The sequence below is a fragment of the Arvicanthis niloticus genome, chromosome 13 (assembly GCF_011762505.2).
Source record: "Arvicanthis niloticus isolate mArvNil1 chromosome 13, mArvNil1.pat.X, whole genome shotgun sequence".
NCBI classification, from domain to species: domain Eukaryota; kingdom Metazoa; phylum Chordata; class Mammalia; order Rodentia; family Muridae; genus Arvicanthis; species Arvicanthis niloticus.
Genome location: NC_047670.1, coordinates 33,476,366 through 33,497,633, shown reverse-complemented (window position 1 = coordinate 33,497,633; position 21,268 = coordinate 33,476,366). Strand labels below are relative to the sequence as shown.

The following is a 21,268-nucleotide window of genomic DNA, read 5'->3' as shown; positions in this document are numbered from 1 at the left end:
TTTTCACTGGCTTCCAACTCTCTGGGAAGTCTCACGGATTAATATGTTATCAAGTAATCTACTGATTACACAGACCTGTATCCAGGGTAAAGCCATCAACAGGAAGTACTGCAAAACTCAAAGTAGCATCTTGGAAAAAAAAAATGCTGTTACTCTTTTGATGGTCAAACAGTGTCAGACAAAAGCCATGGCTACCAATAGCCATGTGTAAAAGGCAATGGGCACCTCATTGTCCACTCCCATGTACCTGAAGCTTAATACCCCAAGCTTCAGAGTGCATAAGGACTACCCGGAGGCTTCCCAAATTTTCTGACCATGTTCCCTTGAAGCCACTAAAGGTTCTGATGAGTTCTGCAGACCCGAGAACACAATCTGCATTTTGTAAAGCAGTCTAGCGTATGCACTGGAGGGCATCCTCAGACCACTTTGAAAAATACATATTTATATATTTTTTTTGACTCTTAAAACTGCTTGTCATTAACATAGACAGCACTTCCTAAAGTACTTGCTGAAAATGTCTGTCAGTTTTTATGTGAACAAACAGCAGGTTCTGTTTTGGTAGAGATGGGTCAAGAACAAAACCCCACACCCAAATGCATATCCACCCTTAGCCCTCATACCTATGTCAACCTGAAACATCTGAGGAACTTTCAAGGTGCTAGGAAGAGCTTTTTACAGGAGAGACTATTTCTACAATTCAGGAAGAGAAGTGTTTGGAAAAGTGCCAACATTTCTTGCTTTCACTCTCAAGTTACCCTGATGGTTAGTTAGGAAGTGACTAAGGCTTGGAGTGGCACTTCTGAAGGGTGGTTAGATCGACAGCAGTAATAGCTGCCCTTAGGTGCAATCAGAATGGTAATTCCCATAACTGGGTGTGGGAGCTGGCACCTTTCTTCCTTAAAGGGAGGAAATTTCACTTTACAGTGTAGGTTCAGACATGTCTTCCAAAATTTTTGCCACTTGAATTTTCAGGGTTTTTTTTTTTTGTTGTTGTTGTTGTTTTGTTTTGTTTTTTCCTGAAAACTCCTGATGAAACTTGGGCTTTTACATTATTTTAAAGATGTAAAATCAGGTCAATACCTGAGTAAAGAGACACTAATAAATCCTCAAAGAATCTAACAGGCCCAGAATTCTCCCACTGTACCTAAAGTCCCCTCACATTCTTTTCCTTCCAAATTGATTTCTAAAAAGTAAAAGAAAATGGGTGTATGTCATTAGAGAAAATATTTCCCCCCCTTTTAAAAAATAGTTATTAAGTACATACCATAGCTTCTAAATAATTTGGAAGATTTAGAATTTAATGTTCTTTTCAAAGAGATCCCAATGTTTCTCTTGGAATAGGATTTTCAAGATTTCAGTGAACAGGTTGGGAAGGCAGAAGGGAGCTTGTGAAATCGCATGCTTATTTCTGAGTCCACGGGCATTACTTTGGGAACAGAAGCAGTTTATCTAAAAAAAAAAAAAAACACAAAAAAACAAAACAAACAAACAAACAAACAACCCCCCAAAAACAAACAAATATGAAAAAAGGTCTTTTTAACCAAGCAAGTTTAGCCAATATAATCTCAAGTAAAAATGAGTTCATATTTAACAATTTACTCATTCCAAAGGTGTAAAGTTTCTAAGTTTTATGAATTGATGATATAACCACAGACTTTTTAAGGAAAGTTATTGATTTCTTTTTACTTGTGGTTTTAATTACATATTGACAAAGGACTGTAAACATGTATATCATAAAAGCTGTTGTTTAATATTTTATAGCAAGGTATACAGGTCAAATCAAGCCAGCCAACCCTCTCTCCCCTTAGACATTTGATATCTATTTGTGATGACAAAGTTTGAAATATACCCTCCCAGTGACATGAACTATACTTAATTATTGTGATATTGAAGATTATTCTTGTGATGTAGGTATTTAATCCATCTCTACAGCCAAGAAATTATTGTTTATGAACAAACATACACAGTATAAAATTGTCCCCTCTGTCATTATAATTAAGGCAATTAAAATATCAAAAGACAATTACTTATCTTGCAGGATCCCTGAATAGCACTTTCTGCTTTTGTTCACTTATTTAAGAACATACTCTTCTTGATTAACACAGTAGCACTTAAGGATATTCTTATCCTTTTCTGTAGCCAGCATCTGAAATGCCCAAGTGAACAAGATGTCATTTGTTCTACATAAGGGAACTTCTAATCAGAAACGTAAGTGAAGTGGGAGATCATTCTTGAAAATTAAGTAATAATATAAAAATTAAGTTCTCATGTAATTACTCTGTAATTAAAGTAGCATGCCAAGATCCTATGCCAGACACAAGGATTTGTTTTTCCATTTAAAATAATTGACCCAAGGTGGAGAGATGGCACAATTGTTAAGATCACTTTTTGCTCTTACAGAGCATGTGGGTTCAATGCCTAATGCCCAAATAACAGATTAAAACTGTCAATAACAACCTCTTCTGGCTTCCAGGGGCACCAAACACACACACACACACACACACACACACACACACACACACACACACTCACACACACACACATACACACAAAAAACCCCACTAAAACACAAAATAAATGTAAATAATAAAAATTAATATAAACTAAAATAAATGATCCATGTAGTGATGTGGTGATCCCTTTAACCTGGAAAGTAATTGTTAGTCAAATTATAATTGTTCACATTACTTATTTTTGAATACCTACCTGACTCTCTCTCTCTCTCTCTCTCTCTCTCTCTCTCTGTGTGTGTGTGTGTGTGTGTATGGGTGGGTGGGTGGGGGTATGGTGTATTTGGTTTGCTCTTTTGAAATGATTTCAGCAGAAGCCTTGGTTGGCCTCGAACTCATGATTTTCCCAGCTTCAGTTGCACAATTTCGCAGACTATAAGTGTGTGTCAACAAGACTGACTCAAATTACCTAGTTTGGGGTATTTAGCATGAATCTTATAATAGTTTGGAACATGTTTTTTCTTCATTTATGGATAAGACCAATGATAGATGTTCATAAAGGGTGTGTAGTGGGTTTTGGATTTTCTTCTTTCCCATTCACTTTGAACACCTTAAAAAAATAGTTCAAATAATATTCATTTAAAAATGCTCAAAGACTTGCAAATTGTAGCTCTGGCATATAAAGTGACCTCTTCAAAAACTATGAGGAAAAGAAAACCCTCCTCAAGCTATATCAGTGAAGCAGCATGCACCTTGATATCTTCTGATAAGTTCACTCTACTGTCTTGAGTGTGATGGATGCTTATATCTCTCAGAATCCAGGCAAATCCAGTGGCTACCACTAATAGTAATAACCTCTACAGTTATCTTTCTGATTTAACTAAAGAGCTATCAAGAAGAGCAATTTGATAATCTGGTTTCTATGTGAATTTGAAACCTTTTGGTATCAACCAAATTGGAAACTAAATAACAACAACAATCAAATCAAGTAAATTCAAAGTTGATTCTTTCTCATTATTATTGAGCTTAAACTGGTTTTAAAAATGTAACCATTTGTAGACTAGAGAGGTGCTGTGTTTTAGTTCTTACTCAGTGTACAAAGATAGTCATACTGATTTATATCAAGGTTCAGAGAGGAGGGCTTCCTCCAGAGTGGTTCTGATTCTTCTGTCCCTAAACAGGGAATGGGGCAGACACATAGACATTACCAAGCAAAGCAAGAGGTTCTGAGGGAGGAAGCTGGTGCAGGGTGAGGGGGTAGCAGCTCAAAGGGGCTGCAGGAAGGACCAAAGCTTTTATGACATACACCTCCAGCACTTTGGCTTTTTGTGCACATGCTCTGTTAGGTCTACATTCAACTATGCATGTCCTTTGTCTTATTAGCATCTTAAATATCTGTTTAGAGAGTGATGCAGAGATGTAAGCTGGCTTTACTGTGTCTGACATGGAGGGCGGTAGGAAGGGCAGAGGGAGTGAAGGGGATGGACAAGGAGGTGCAGATGGGATGGATGAACACCAAATTTCTTTTTTGTCATTTGTTTTATATGTATGTTTTACATATGCTAATTCTTAAGGCCAGACAAAGCCTTCTGGGCCCCACTTTGAACTCTACCCTCTGCTTCATTAATGTCATAGAAAACATGTTAAATATCATGCAATAAGCCAAAAGTTACCTTGTATTTGTCTTAGTCTGAGTGTCATTTTGTCATAAGGAGCATTAAGTATTTCCTATGTCTATGCTTCATATACTGTCATCTCTGTCTCTAGTTCTACATCTCATCTCTATCAGCAAATAAAATGAACAAGAAAAGCACAGACTCACATGCCACAGCGTTTAGTATATATAACATAAAATGGTAATCTTTCAGTCCTTACAGAAACCTAAGACTCTTCAAGACTATCAAAGCTAGTTATAATGATTCTAACACATTATTTTAATCTTCGTCCTTGTTGCCTTGACACAGAAAGTAGTGGGTAACCTGACAGGCTTTCAGGAAGGAAAAAAAACATCACTGCACTGAAGTAACCCCCAAACATACTCATGAGCAAAGGACAGTTTCATTTGAGAAAGCCCTGGATGAAGCAGTGAGAATTGCTGAGCAATTTTAACCTTTGATTTTACTGGTTTCTAAGAGTCTATGTGAAGATGTGGGATGCACAGGAAAAAGCCTTCTGCTGTGCATTTAATTACATGGTTGCCAGGTGGAGAAGCTTCCATGTGTTTGTTTTGTAACAGATATGCATCTCCCAGAACATCCTTTTTTACTCCAATGAGGTATCTCCTAACAGTTCGTTGTTTTCATTGATTCCTTTAACTATTAAGGCAGGGCATCACTCCATAGGCCAGGCTGGCCTTTAACTCAAGATCCTGCTGTCTCATTCTTCTAAGTGCTGGGATTATGGGTGTGTACTGATAGTGCTGACCTTAGTGATTCTTTTTCCTACAAAGCAAACCTGTCTGTACAGTGTCAGCAACTGACAGCATCTGCTGCTGCTGCTGCTGCTGCTGCTGGGGGGGGGGGAGGGGTTGTGGGGGTGGTGGTGGTGTGGTGGGGGTGATGGTGGGGGTGGTGGTAGTGGATGTGGTGGTGGTGATGGTGGTGGTGGTGGTGGTGGTGATGGTGGTGGTGGTGGTAGTGGTAGTGGTGGTAGTGGTGGTGGTGGTGGTGGTGGTGGTGGGGGTGGTACTGCTGGTGGTGGTGGTGGGGGGTGATAGTGGGGGTAGTTCTGCTGCTGCTGCTGGTGGTGGTGGGAGTGGTGGTGGTGGTGGTGATGGTGGTGGTGGTGGTGGTGGTGATGGTGGGGTGATGGTGAGGGTGGTGCTGCTGCTGCTGGAAACACTAAGCATCCAGGAGAAAATCCCCATGTGGAAAATTTGCACTCCTCAAAATGGGTATGAAAGGCTCCAGTATTAAAATATGTAGCGGATGAGCTTGGACATAATGGGCATAATGATTAATTGAGTGTGATTTTTTTAATAGTGTAGTATTAATAATATGGATATCAGAATAATCCAGTGAACCAACAAATTTCAGTATCAACATGTGATATAAATATTTTAAAAGATGGTTGGTCTGTTTGTGTGTTTGTTTGTTTGTTTATTTATTTATTTATTTATTTATTTATTTATTAGACAGGTAGTACCCAGGCTGGATTGAATTCATGACCTTCTTGCTTTAGACTTCTGGTGGAGGGAGGGAGCAAGGGAAGGAGGGGTAGAGGGAGAGAAAAAGAGAGAGAAAGAAAGAGAGAGAGAGCGATTACATACATGGATAAATGTTCTTTTTCTCTGATTTTTTTCTCGACTAGCAGTTACAAAATTGAATTCCAGAAAACTGAAGTGCCTTTTCAATCCCACAGACAATAAATATCAAAAGTGTTATCTGAGTGTAAGGACTTTTAAATTGTGGATCCCTTTTTGCTTATAGGGAATTTTATCTTCTAGCTTTAAACTGTGCTAATAGTTTCTGTCTTGCCTCTATGAGGAAGGGGAAAGCAGAAGTGCACAGATGTAGAACCAAAGTTTATACTCTCCCACAGGTGGGAAACATGCAACTTTGTTTTACTGGTTATGAATTACAAGGGAGAAACAACAAACGTGTTTTTCTTTAATAAAGAAACTCAGTTTTACTAGGTGTTCTGCTGCTTCAACTGTTAGCATAGGGATGGTTTAACACTACTGAGCAACTGTTAGAATACTTGTAGGGATTTAGGCATTTAGAGATATAGAAATGGAAGCTCTGAGGCCACTGGGGAGTCGTTACCGGTAGAGACTTGGCATCCCGCGATTTTTCTACTCCCAACTCAGTTTAATTTACATTACAAGTCAGGGCGTAGAAGTTGAGCAATACTTTAAAATAGTAAATTTACCACTTCCCAGGCACTGAAAAATCAGGAAGCTCAGGTCTGATTAAGTGAGATGAAATTGCGAGATGAAAATTTAAGGCAGTCTTTGAAACAGTTTAAACACCTCAGGTGGAGTTCAAAGGCTAAAGTCAAGAAAGTTGTGGGAGAAGTGAGAAAGTGAGTCTCCCCAGAGTGGTATGAAGTCCCAAGTGATGCCTCCCAGAAGTGAAATGGCTGTGTTTGGATGTGTTGGGATGAGGGTGGGGAGACTGGCTTTGCTGATCCAGATCTCGGGGAGGGGGGGTGGTGCGGGGGGGAGGGGGGAGGATCGGTCGGTTGATGACAACCTGGAACTGCAGTCAAACTCTGCATCTCTATTCACGTCCCTCAACTCCACACCTGCCCGATCTGTTGCAAGCTTCACTCGCGATTTATTCTACTTTTCTGTTTTTGTCTGACCTTTGACTATTGTCCAAATTTATATTCGGAGCTTATCCTGATCACATAACCCAGACATCAAGATGCGGTAGAACTCAAACGAAGTCCACATCAAGAGCACGAAGAAGGGAAATAAAAGAAAGGAGAGGAGGGATGGGGAAGAACAGAAAAGGAAGTAAAAGGCAAGTAAGGTTTTACCAGATTTCAATTTTAGCCTTACTGCTTAAATCCGCTTTCATTCGTTCCTAAACAGCGCCACCTAGTGCCCATTGCATCTCATTGACTTTTTTTCCTTTTACCTTTTTGCTTTGGGTGGGGGCAGGGGCGGGGACCGCAAGGATCAAGGAAAAAAGGGCGCGGATGCCCTTAGGTTGGGGAAAAAAAATAACCGAGAAAACAACTGTCTAGTCTTGGCGTCATTGAAATTTTAAAATAGTATTTTGAAAACATTAAATAAAAGTCTTTCAAGAAGCAAAAGTAATTTCAGAAGCCTTATGGGATGACTGCTTCTGTACACATTCTCAGGATGATTGCCATCACCATTATTATACACTTCCTTTCGAAAATCTTTTGCATGTCTTCATGTCTGGGAATCATAAGACAAAAAAAGAAATTAAATTTTTTTTCTCATTTCAGTGCTCAGCCCACCCACGGCGAAAACTGCAGGGGAGAGACGTTGCCTTTTGCCTTCTGCCTCGAAAGTTTGGAGTTGGCCGGGAGAAAGGGTTAACAAATGGCAGACTCGTCGCTCTCTTTTTAGCGTCCTAGGCGGTTTGGGGAGGCTCCAGGTAGCGCAGAGAGAGAGAGAGAGAGAGAGAGAGAGAGAGAGAGAGAGAGAGAGAGAGAGAGAGAGAGAGACTGTATCCCTCCCAGGACAGTGATTTAGCCTAAGAGAACCGTTTGGCCTTAAAACAAATCACTTATATGCAACAGGGAGTTTATCAAATTGAGGGAATCCTTGTAACTTAGACAGACTTCAGCAATATTTGCTGGACTCCCGGCTCCGCTGCCGCTGCCCGAGGAGAGGTATCTGGCGGTGGTCAGCATCTGTGCGCTGCGTTTCTCTGCACACGTTAACAATCAAGTTAATTGAATTCATTGGAGTTTAGAACCGGCCTCTAGCTCTGAGAGGGCTTTGAATGGCCAATTTCTCCCCCCTACCACTCCTCCCCGCCTCTCATCCCGCCCAGTCCCTCCCCTCCGGGTTCCCCAGTCTACACCTCCCTCCTCCACTCCCCTCACCCCCCACTCCCTCCTCCGTCCTATTAAAACACCCACCGGCTCACTTGTTAAGACCCCCTTAAGTTGGAGGAGGCAGAAAGGCAACAACAGCGAAGAAGGAGAAGTCAAGGCGTCTGGAAAGAATTACCCAGTCCTGGCTTCGAGCAGCCCATTGAACCGGGGACTTGAACCAGCCAAAGACTTCTTCATTTTGCTTTTGCTAGGCTGAGTCTTCACCGGGCTTTTAGGTTGATGTGAAAAAAGAGACTGCGTTGTCGGAGGGAAGGGGATTGGAGCAAATAGCAAAATAGGGGGAAAAGTTAATTTATTTTCAAAGCACATTTAACAAAAAGAATTAGAAGACTTCAATGCAACGGAAATAATAGAGAGAATATTAGAAAAATTTCTTCTCAAAGAGGGGAGAACCAAGCACTTAAGGCTCCCCCATCTTTTTTGTTTTTAAATGTTGTTTTTAAATTTCTTATTTTTTTTGGCCGGTCGTCTCAAATTCATCTGATTTTTTTTTTTATTACCTCAATTTTGGAAACTTCCTTCCGCGACCCTCCGGGACCACACAGGCGCAGGACGAGTCTATGAGCAGGAGCTAAACAAGGTACGTTATACAGGCGCTTTTGGGTGAACTTTGACTGCCCTAGATAGATCGGGGATAGAGAAGAAATTATCAACAGAGCTTTAAAAAAAAATACCTAGTTTCTATAGAAATATTTGAGGTCTGAAGTCCCCCACCCCAACAGACTGCATATGAGGGAATATTGCCAATCACTATCAAGTCTCCAGCATACCCTGGGTTTTTATCCGATGAAATCCGCTGCTTCTCTGGGCGCACAGGTAACTTGCGTGGCCAAGGAAAGCTGATTGTCCCGAGGTGTACTTTTCCACTGGGCATCTTCCCGAGCGTCAAAGGGGCTCCCAAGTTAGAAAACAAGGATTTCCACTGTGTAAGGAAAATTCATTCACAACTGTCCTTACCTTCCTATCCTTCCCGTCTTTCTCCCCCAGCCCCCACCAGTATGTGGGCAGGAACACCCTGACACAGTTCTGCGCACGGGGGTGGGTGGGGGTGGGGGTGGATAAACAACAACAACAAAAGCTCAATTTTGGCTTACACTGAAAGGGTTAAACAGTCCGGGCTTCCAGCTACGTTAGGCTGGAAGAGACCCCGGGAAGGAAAGCCCTGCGCCACCTCCTTTCGCTACCATCCTGGTTCAGCCACTCCCCCACTTTCCAGGGCCTCCACTCCTTTGCAGTTTCCAAACTCCATTAAAGTGTCCGGGCATCGAGCATCCGGGCGCAGCCACTCTGAGAAAACCTTTCTGAGGCAAGGGGTCCCTCACGCAGCCTGTGGCATTCGCCACTGATGGAGAGAGATGAGCGCGCATCCCTCCTTGCGCCGGCCGGCCCGCCCGCAGCTCATGGGCAGGGCGTGCTCGGGGACAGCGCTGCGCTCCCGCAGCTGCACCCAGTCCCGAGCCAAATCCGACGTGGCACGGAGCACGCTGGCGCTCCTTTCCTCCGTTGCAGCTGGAGACGCTGTTGTGTGAGGGATTTGGGGACTCTGTCTCTAGCCCCTTGCCCAATGTGGGGTCGAGGGGCCCTGGGAGCCTGGGAAGAGGTGGGAGGAGAGCCAGAGAAGGCATAATCAACACCTTGGGCCGAATTCGTCACGGTGGTTCCCGCCCAGAGTGAGCCAGGGTTTAGAAATCGGTCCCGGTGAACCAGAGGGCGGGTCTGAAAGGATGGTCTGTTGTAAGGGTGAGAACTTCGTGGCGACAGAGGCAGCTTCCTCTGGCCTAAGAAAGGCAGCCCAGGGGAAACAGCTCTGAAAGGACCATTAAGACTTGGAAGAAGGGCTGAAAGCATAGGCGGTATTTGAGTATTTGAAAAAGAAGGCTTCTAAGACCCAGGTCTCATTACATAGTCGTAGGTGCGGGTTTCTACCAGCACCGCTCTGGATATTCCCCCAAAACTCCTGGCCACACTATTTTGACTCGGGTACCCTTGACACTAGGAAGCCAGCTGCAGCAACCGCGTCCTGGCTTGGGACTTGTAGAAGTCTAGGAGGCCCCGCCCCGCCCAGCTCACTTCACTACCTCCAGGGACCCTTTACTGCCAAATGAGTCTCTGTAGCAGCTGCACAGAAACGCTACACTCCTTCAACCCACGTGGCTGGACTGGGATTGCATTTGATGTCACACCCTGGGAGGGGTGTATGATGAAATAGATTTGGAGGCTCTGATTGGCCAGGAAGCTCCACCTCCTCCCCCCAGCCAGAGTCCAGAGTTTACATACTCACTCAAGGTCTGCTTAGTGTAAAGCGAACAGTAGATGGGCTTCCTTGAAGTGGGGAGACCAGCTTCCCAGCCCATTGTAGATTTCAAGGCTTAGCCTGCGATTTCCCACTGAAGAAAGGCATAAGGCAGTGTACTTTTGGAGGTGTTAAATTTGGAGGTGGGATGCGTTTTTAATAGTTTTTTTTTAAGGATAAATATTTGAATGGACAATACGTATTTGATCTGAGAATATAAGGACTTTGACTTGAAAGATGTATTTCCGTGGAATGAGCTAAAACAAATATCCATGCCCCGCAACCTATTTCTGGATGACATTTTACATTCTACAAAAATAATTGGGTTAAAACGAACCCAAACTTTAAATCTTTGTTCTTTGTCGTCCAGCCTATGCAAAAGGACTCATTCATAAACTTAATGTTTACGTTTTCCTAGGAAAGATTAGTAATTCAAATGAGATCGTGCTTTTTGAATACTAGTACTCTTCTCCCACAGGTGTTCCTAGAAGATGGAAAGGTTCTTTCACATTTTTCAGTGAAAATTTAGAGTCATAAAGCACAGATGTGGCATTTATGTTATGTGTCGCTTGTTCTCAATTCTAGACAAACGAAAGTCCTATATGGAGGTTCTACATTAAAGCCTTGTATCTGGAAAATCATCTTTCCTCTTCTTGTTCCCATACACATTACCAGAGTTAGGTGAATTGAGGTATGCATTGCAAATGGATTGATTAGATACATTGTACCTACATTGCTTCTGTTATATCTAAAGCTTAACCCAAACTTTATCAAACAAAGTCATCAGCATATAAAGTCCAAATACGTAACAGATTAGTGATTAGCATAACATTTGAATATCACTCTCTCCAGAAGGTAAACACAGTATACAGCCAGCTGTTGTCTAGGAAAACAGGACTTGCTCAATGAGTGACTAAGAGATCTTTACTAGAAAGTTAGCTTGCCGTTCTCGTTGTCGTTGACCGTATAGGATGTAGCGTCACAGCACTGAGTTTCATAAACACCTTTCCATTTGTGTCATCTGTTCCAACCAAGATTTTCTGGCACTGTGGGTTAAGTCTGTATCTGGATTAAAAGTGGAGATCCCTTTGGGGATTTTTATTACAAATATAATTTTAAATCTGAGAATGAATAATAAGGAGTTGTGTGTTATTAACTTCTTGCATCTTGCACGGTATGCAGTTTGGAAATTAACGGAATGAGGGATTAACAAGTGAGCTCTGTGTCTTTTCTAAGTTCTTTTCAGCCATGCAGACCTAGGCTGTGTTCGTCTAGAAGCTGCGAGGATAGGGACAGAGCTCTTGGAAGCTGCTGCATTAACTGAATAGGGGTTAGAGCTTTCTTTATAGAAAAATCCATCGCCATGAGTTATTCAAGGCAAGTTAATATAGCTTGCCTTGAATCATTTTCTCTTACTACCTATAGATTTACACAATTTCACAGAGCCTGGACATTTGTGTGGCAGTTTATTGTGTAACATTTTAACCTAAAGTGTAAGTTTCTAAGTCCAAGTCAAAAGAAGATTCCATGTCAGTTCATTGTGATTTCCTCTTCCACTATGAACACTGTGCAGAATGGTGAAGTTCAGGAGCCACTAGCAGTTGGAAGACTGATGTCAGAGAAGCACATGATTAAAACTGATGGCACAGCGGAGAGTCATTTGAAACCCCAAGTTCCATTAGAGTGACAGGGCCATTAAAAGGCTTTGTGTTCTGATCCTGCCTAGTTGGCTCCAGGGTTGTTAGTAAGAAAGCCTAGATAAGGCTGGAAACAGCAAGGCAATGTCAAGAGATGAAGAAAGAGTGCAGGTCACAGGAAGAGAATAGCATTGATATGCTCCGATATGAAGACTTGGCCTCCCATGGACTTCAACTTCCAGCTCAGATTTCTTTTTTTTTTTTTTTTTTTTTATTAGATATTTTATTTACACTTCAGATGGCATCCCCTATCCCCATTCCCTCCCACCCCCCTTAGGAAACCCCTATCCCATGCCCCCTTTTCCTTTTTGCATTTATACATTTTTTTAAAACAATGTTAATCATAGGCTTTATAAGTTTGGAATTGTTCAATCAGAGGTATAACCCACTGACCAACCTAGATATAACAACTATCTTTGACTGGTGGAGATACATGAATATCTGCCTCCCTGTCTCCCCCCTCTTTCTCTCTTTCATCACCTAGCTTCTCCTCTCCTTCTTCTTCTCCTCTTCTTACTCCTTTTCTTCCTCTCAGTACTCCTCCTACCTTAGCTCCTCCTACACATCACCCTTCCTGTTAAAATGAAACTTTTCTCTCAAAATACAATTAGAGCATAATTATGCCAATTTGTACCAGTGAGGTACAGGATAGTCCTAATACCCAGCCCATCCTTTTGTTGACTAACCAGCACCTCTGTCATCTATCCTAACTAAAACATTTAGTTCTGAACCTGGCTTTAGGATGAATGTCAGCTGACGACCATCCACTCAAATCTTTTCTCTTAAGGTAAATAGCTATGTTTTCAACCCCGTCAGAAATCCAGAATGACTGAGTTAACTATAATTGTGGGAAGCACAAAGCATATCTTCTAAAACTTAGCCAATTTATAGAAACCTCTGAACACCTGGACACTCGCTCTACTTCAAAACGTTGGAGCATCTGTTCTTCTGCCTTCTGGCCCAGGATCATCTGACAGACCTTAGTGCTGCAGAATTATTAAGGGCTGATTACTCTGTCTAGGCAGATATAATCAGTTGACTATTCTGCAAGTGTGTCCTTTTCTGGACAGTAATTTGTCTGTAGAAGGAAAGTGGCAATTCTTGCCTAGTGGCTGTCTCACCACAACTGGAGTAACTCCAAGGATGCTCAATTTCTTCTTAGAATTCAATATAGGAAGCTGTCCGGAGCAGACAGTTCTCTAATCAAAATGAACATTAATACAGAAATGTTTGTCATGTCAATGTCACGTCACAGAGCCTGGACGTTTGTGTGGCAGTTTATTGTGTAACATTTTAACCTAAAGTGTAAGTTTCTAAGTCCAAGTCAAAAGAAGATTCCATGTCAGTTCATTGTGATTTCCTCTTCCACTATGAACACTGTGCAGAATGGTGACGTTCAGGAGCCACTAGCAGTTGGAAGACTGATGTCAGAGAAGCACATGATTAAAACTGATGGCACAGCGGAGAGTCATTTGAAACCCCAAGTTCCATTAGAGTGACAGGGCCATTAAAAGGCTTTGTGTTCTGATCCTGCCTAGTTGGCTCCAGGGTTGTTAGTAAGAAAGCCTAGATAAGGCTGGAAACAGCAAGGCAACTTCAAGAGATGAAGAAAGAGTGCAGGTCACAGGAAGAGAATAGCATTGATATGCTCTGATATGAAGACTTGGCCTCCCATGGTCTTCAACTTCCAGCTCAGATTTCTAATTAAAAAAAAAAAAAGCTAACAGAAGGAAACCATATAATCCATATAGTGCCCATCATGGGGAAGGAGGACTGTAACTCAGTGATGGCTAGCTCAGGCTTTGTTGTACATTAAAATCTTGTGTTACTCAAGTTGCAGCTTGTATCAGGGAGCTATGGTGTGATCAGCAGCATGCCGGTTGATTCCATATGTCTTTAGGTCAATTGTATCTACAGCAATAATTGGGAAACACCACCTTCTCACCTTTCATTCACTGTCTGTACTTTGTTCATGACCAGCTGGCAGAAAGTTCCCCCTGTGAATCCCTTTTGTTATGAAGATGAAAGTGGCCATTATCTTTGCTGATGCCCCATGCCTGCATCAATACTCCCAGTTCTACAGATTGTGCATAGCATAGGAGGCCTATAGGATTAAAAATGAAGCACTTATAAAGCATTTCAATGAATTTATAGTAAAGAAAGTTTATGTTCCAGTGCTGCTTTTATTTTATATATCCATAGAGATTGGAGTAATGTTTTCATTCATGAGATATCCTTTAAGTGACTCCTGTCATCTCTGTGCCTTGATGTGATTACATATTGGTCACAACTTAGAGTCTTTAATGGATTTGAAAATGTAACGAGAAGGAGAGGAAGCAGAAGTTTACTTTACCAATTATTGTTTCTTATTTGCATTAAAATATTGCCTTGTATCAATAATGACCAAAAGAAACATCTTTAAATATATACCATATTTCAAGTAAATATGTATTTCAAGAAAACAGAATCACAAAGATCTCATTAATAGTTATTTCTTTTTAAGTATTTGAACAGAATTCTCCTTTTTGTTAATCTTATTATCTTTATTTGTGACTCCATATGATAGCACTATCCCATAGTTTAAGAAACTGAGGGTAGCTTATCTTATGCACCTTGTTCAAGGTTACCCAGTGATTAAAAGGAAGATCTCAATTCACTCTCTTTCCTTAGGCCACATTCTCTGGAATGAATGACAAAGCTGGGTTTAAACAGAAGTACATCTGATGTCAATACTTTTGCTAGTCTGGTCTAGGCCTCATAATCTCTTCAGGTGAAGAGTCAACATACATGCACACATACAGCCACAAGTCATTAGAGCCAAATTACAAAGCTGTGTGAGGATTGGTGAACAGAATGGGACCTCAGGGGACAGCCTTTCAGTGCGTAAAAGGTGATCTTCTTATCCCTCATACCCCAAGCGTGACCCCTATACTCATAAAGTTGCGCAGACTGCAACTTATAATTGCTCTCTGGGATCATGCATATCTTCTGTTTTTATTATCTTCATTGTCCCGAAGTCTTGTAGAGCTGGTTTGGGACTCCTCATAGTCATTAAATCGTAAACACTGGGAAGGTGCCCTCTGAACTAATCTCAGTTGCTTTTTCCAGATGCTCATGCAGCAAATCTGAGTGACCTTCAGCTCCCCAGATCAAGTGAAGATGATCTATATGAAATCTGTGAGCACTCTGTTCTCAACAGGGTCCTCAGACAAGGAGAGCAGCTCATAGCCTCTTGTTATTCACTGGCTTCCTGTCTTTATGACATGAAAGGTCAAGGGTGAGGAACAGGCTCTGTCTGATGCTTGCTGACCTGGGGTCTCATGCGTGGGAGATGGGCTACCAGTAAAGCTTTGTCCCCATCCACAGGTGGCAGCATTTGGAACAGTAGTGTCTTTCTCATGGCAAGGTGGGATTACTGCTGCTGCCATTAAAATTACACTTGCATAGATGGGCCAGTAGCTTATTGGGAAGCAACACTATTTTCCATCTCTTTAGTTGTGTGCATGTGGAACAGTACAGAAGCCTAGTTGGTTTTGAATATCTGGCTTCACATTCATCCTCTACACACCAAAGAACACACCTGAAAGTCCTTCCTTTTCTTTCTTCATACTATACAGTTTTGGTTTGTTTTAGATAGAAACAAAAGAGTCTGGTTTAATTTCTTATAAGGATTCAATATTTCTCAGCAAATGCTAACTGACTTTAGGACACTGTGTGGGTCCTACTCCTGGTTCGTGACTTTGGATAGGTCACTTCAGTGCTCAACATGTTTGTTTCTTTGTCATATACTCACATGTATATGCGATTATTAATATGCTAGTCACCTATAGACATTAAGGTGAAAAATATCATGCCTTAAAATGAAAAAAACTTCCTCTACTATCTATAAATGATAAATGAATGTTAGCAGCCTCTGCGAAATAGTGATGATGATGACAATTTTGATGAAATATCATTCACTTAATAGATACTTACTGTACATTAACTATAAATCAGGCAGCATTTTATGTCATGGCATACATTAGTAAAAACAGCAGGTAAATGAATGAATGGATGGATAGAGATAGATAGATAGATAGATAGATAGATAGATAGATAGATAGTAAGATTATACTGTACTTGAGAACCCTCTTACATTTTGTTTTAACCTAGATTTCTGGGAAGAATGGAATTTACTAAGTAATTGCTACCAAGTCCAAGTCCAGTTACTATTTATAAGTCAATGAGCTAAAACTCTCATCCTGCCACTCCCCAAACTCAAGTTTTAATTTTTAATATATACAGAATATAAATTTCTAAATCATCTTAGGATCGAGGACTGAAGTAACCCAGCTTCTCTAAATGAACAGAGAAGCCACATAGACATACTTTTCTTTTAGCAGAGAAGTAGGTTTGTGTGACAGAGTGTTTGAATTAAGGATTGTCTCAGAAAGTCTTACACATATGGTGCCCACATCTATGAAATTGCCCAGAGAAGTTAAATCACACACCCCCACACACACAAACACACACACACCACACACACCACACACAGACACCACACACACACACACATACACCACATATACCACAACACACACACACACACATCACACATATACCACAACACACACACACACACACACACACACACACACACACACACACATACACACACACACACATCCTGTGTGTCACTCCCTGAGATCAATGCGTCTGCTTGGCAAAGCAGGCTTCACAAAATGCTCTTTGCTCTTAGGCCTGTTTGGAGATGCTCGCGTGCCTCACTAGCCAGTACCGACTGTAGCAGGAGTATAAAGGTTCAATTCTAACCACATTTCTGCAGTTTGTTAGCAACTTTCCCAGGCTTCAAAAGAACATTCTGTAGACGCCTATGATGTAAGAGGGTGTTCCCACCTCAGCTGAGGCCAGCAGATGCTATGTGAACACTCTCTACATCCATGTGTGCTGATAAAAGGCAGGGAAAATGTGAATAATGGAAGCCTGGCAGGCTGCTCTTTCTGCTAGTGATGGTGATTTTGAGCACCAGCTAAGCACACACTTAAGCTTCTCCCTGGCAAAAGCTTTGGTCCCCTTGAAATTTTTCACTCTTGTGAGAATGACTCATGTCTTGGAAATGACGAGCTCCAAGTCTGGTGCTTACAGCACCTTTAGGCATTGGCTAATGTGCCCTCTGGGAGTGTTCAGCATCCTGTCAGCTGGGTTAATTAACAAGGGCTGGCGTCCTGGCTCACCTCTCACGGAAAACTCCTCAGCTCACCCTTTTCCAGCAGATCTAACTTTGCATTTGTGCAAAGGTTGCTGTTACCAGACCCCCATACCTCACATTGTGGTGTCCTCTATATCAGAGTGTAACTCACATCTGTAGTTTGTTCAGGATGTTTTTCAGCTTCCTAGCCAATGGACCCTTTAAAGTGGGTTGTGACTCCGGGTTTTAGAAACACTCTCCATACTGTTTCACTTTGCTCCTCAGCACAGCGTTGTTTTGAAGAGTCTGATGAGCATGATCATATCCATGTAACAGAAGACAATGATGTCTACAAGGTAGAAAGCTGTGGTCTCTGACCTACTCTGAATTTTCTTGATTATACTAAGGTTAATGACATATATATATATATATATATATAAAATTGAGTAAGCCAGTTATTGCTGACACAAGTTCACACAGCTACCTTGATTGGTGAGTGACTACATTCCATATTTAATTCAATAACCAACTTCTCTTTTCATATTGGGGTGATATATTCACCCAGGACTTATCAGAAACATATTCAAACCAGATGAGGATGAAGATTGGAGGGAGACTGTCGTCTCTTTTAAATCTTTCTCTCTTCTACTAGAAGAGGCACGTCTTAAATTTTCACAGTCCCCAATGTTGTAGTTCCACTATATTGTCTGTAGACTAAAAGAGGTAACATTACTGGTGGAATGACCCAAAGAAATCTCTGAGCAGTGTAGCACATACCGACTTAAGTATAATTAAATGCGATAGAATGCAGAAAATGGCCACACAGTTGTTAATGGCCAAGATGATACCATATTCCTATGGAATATTCATATTTACAGTTTGATAAGAATTAGGAAACTATAAGTAACATACAAAAAAGAGATTTTTTATAGAGATAATTTTTGTCAAATTTTTCATTTAAAACAAAATCATTCAGTTTCATAAGTTATTATGTATTAATGATATGCAAATCTGATCAATTCCCAAAGTGGATATGAAAGCCTGGAGAAAGGAGCACTGCATTTTATTACAATTATGCATCTTGTGGTAGTTAATTTCTACAAAGCGAGATTAAAAAAAATAGCCTTTCCTTCTCTTAAATTACTTAAAATCTTTTTTAGACATATATACACACATTTTTGGGGTTAACTGTCCAGATGACTTGACAAATTCCAAACCAGTGAAAAACCTTGACTCTAAATAAATAAATAAATAAATAATGGGTGGATGGATGAATGGATGGATGGATGGATGAAAGGTAGGCAGCACTGGAGTCACATGACCCTGGAGGTTGTCATCTGGTTTTCACATGCATGCACAATCAGGTGCATATGTACTTGTACATACATACACACACTCAAATTTTATTTAGGATACATGCAGAATTTAGGGGTGAATTGAGACCTAAAACAGTCTTAAGGTTTTACCTGCTAGGTCTGTTCATTTAGGTTGGACTTCAGCTGTGGGAATCTAGGAAGATGTTATTTTTTTACCCAATAATGACATTATTCTAATAATATGCATTTTGTTCTATTATGCTATTATTTTTCTAATCCTCATGACTGTGTCAACTGACAGTGGTGGGCAGAAGTGACAGACATCTGAGCTTTGAAAGATCTTTACACAGGATATCTAGGGATCTTAAGGTCAAAGAGGAATTTGTAAAAATTCATTGTAAATTTGTAAATGTAATGTAAATTTGTAAAAAAAAAACATTGTCATTGAGCAGGTCTTAGAAAACAAACACAAAAACAAAACCCCTGAGATCCACAGACGTGAGATGATCCATGCAAGGTCACAGGGCTTACTGATAAGCTAGTCCCAGAACTCAGTCTTTCTAATCTCTAACCTCATCCAGATGCTTAGAGAAGATGTAAGCCTAGGGACATGCGTTAGAGATGATGTGAAGTCATAGTTGGGAAATTCAGCAGAGTCTCCTGTGGATTTGTTACTCATCTGTAATTAGGGATGGAAGAAAGTATTGAGCAGGCAAAATGATTGCTTTGCATTTAGGCAATATTAATATGATGCCTAACTGTGGCTATATACAGAAAGAGCTGCCATAGACATAGGGCCCAAGACTCTGGAAATAGTCTATCAAGGTATGTGTTCAATGCATTGAGACATATACTGGCACTACCCACTCATTTGAGGCTTGAAACAGTCCTGTGAGTTGTGTTATCAAGGCATCTGACTTTACAGATGTGCCCTGGTGTCAACATAGTGAGTTAAGTGAGAAACTGAGTGTTACAGTTCCTGAATGTTGCATGGGGGAGGGGCACATCAAGTCCTATTGGTGGAGCGATTGGCAATGATGGCTGCCCGGGGAACTGTTTTCATCAGTGATGCTTTCCCTGGTAGGTGCCATGCATACATTGATAGCAGTAAATGGATTAAGTGGACTAGAAAAACAAAAAAAAAAGAAGAAGAAGAAAGTACTTGAAGTTGGGAGGGGGACATGATGGCAGTATGGGATGAGTTGGAAAGGAGGAAGTAGGCTCTAGAATTGATCAAGAACATTTGATCAAGCACACTGAATACATGTATGAAATTTTCAAACAATGAATATAAAGTGAATAAAACTAAAGGTGGGTGACCTCCAAATACCCACCCCATTTACACTTCTTCCTGTCACCCACGATATCTATATGTGATAAGCAAGGGACCAGAGTGAGTAACCACAAGTATCTCTGATTGTATTGCAGATGCATTGTGAGAGGTTTCTATGTGTCCTGAGAATAATTGGAACTACACTTTTTGGAGTGTCTCTCCTCCTCGGAATCACAGCTGCTTATATTGTTGGCTACCAGTTTATCCAAACAGATAATTACTACTTCTCCTTTGGACTGTACGGTGCCTTTTTAGCCTCACACCTCATCATCCAAAGCCTCTTTGCCTTTTTGGAACACCGGAAAATGAAAAAGTCCCTAGAAACCCCCATTAAATTGAACAAGACTGTAGCTCTCTGCATTGCTGCGTATCAAGAAGACCCCGACTACTTACGGAAATGTTTGCAATCTGTGAAAAGGCTGACCTACCCTGGGATTAAAGTTGTGATGGTTATAGATGGAAATTCAGATGATGATCTTTACATGATGGACATCTTCAGTGAAGTCATGGGCAGGGACAAATCAGCCACTTACATCTGGAAGAACAACTTCCACGAAAAGGGACCTGGCGAGACAGAAGAGTCCCATAAAGAAAGTTCACAACATGTAACCCAATTGGTCTTGTCTAACAAAAGTATTTGCATCATGCAAAAATGGGGTGGAAAGAGAGAAGTCATGTACACAGCCTTCAGAGCACTGGGGCGAAGCGTGGATTATGTACAGGTAGGTTCGAAAATGCGTGCCAGGGCAAACATACATCGAAATAAAGCAGCTTTTGTATCTCTCCAGTCCTATGCTATAGCCCATCCTTGTCCCTTCTGAACACAGTGCTCCTTTCAGCCCATTGGAAAACAGCATGACTGTTAAAAGCGCATTTTGAAAGACAGGGAGGAAAAAAAAAAAAAAAACCCAACCTTGTAAAACTGTTAAGAGCATCTATGAAAGTGCTTCCTTGTATATGCAATTGGTTAGAAATCTGGATTATTTGGACAGGACACCCCTCCTTTCGTTCTCTCCCTTTTCCTTAGTTCTTCTCTGACCCTCTAAGTACTGCCAAGTAAAATCCAACATCCTTGTTCACACACTGTTTAAACACACACACACACACACACACACACACACACACACACACACACACACACACACCAGCAGCAGCAGCAGTAGCAGCAGCTCTGTAAGAAAACAGTGTCTTGCCTGAGTGGAAAGTTCTTCAGAGAGGCTGCAGACTGAAGGGAAGACCAGACAGTGATTGGTGGGTAGACACGAGGTAAAAGCGGAGCGGTGAGGATGGCTTTGATTGTAAGGAGATTGAGAATTTTAAAACTCAGAGGGAGAGAGGAAAATGAAAAGGAGGAGGGAAACCATCGTAGAGGGAGCAAAACCAAAGTAATGTTTATTTCACTCCCCAAACAGCATTACCTCACTGCAACTTGACCTTTGAAAGAGTTTGGGAT

General features: G+C 41.2%; 1 protein-coding gene and 1 long non-coding RNA gene across 2 annotated transcripts in view; one reads left to right on the top strand and one right to left on the bottom strand.

The window, feature by feature from the left end:
* Nucleotides 1-8,084: 8,084 nt before the first annotated feature.
* Nucleotides 8,085-10,085, bottom strand: LOC143434080 (uncharacterized). Its single transcript, XR_013103273.1, has 4 exons — nt 9,083-10,085; nt 8,759-8,910; nt 8,489-8,607; nt 8,085-8,222 (listed from the first exon to the last, which is right to left on the bottom strand). It is a non-coding gene; the product is annotated as an uncharacterized LOC143434080 (long non-coding RNA).
* Has2 (hyaluronan synthase 2) overlaps nt 8,431-21,268 on the top strand; it is a 27,901-nt gene continuing 15,063 nt past the window's right edge. The window contains exons 1-2 of the mRNA XM_034517236.2: nt 8,431-8,568; nt 19,911-20,537. Coding sequence (XP_034373127.1) covers nt 19,911-20,537 — 627 coding nt within the window. The 5' untranslated portion in view covers nt 8,431-8,568. The remainder of the gene's footprint in view (nt 8,569-19,910; nt 20,538-21,268) is intronic.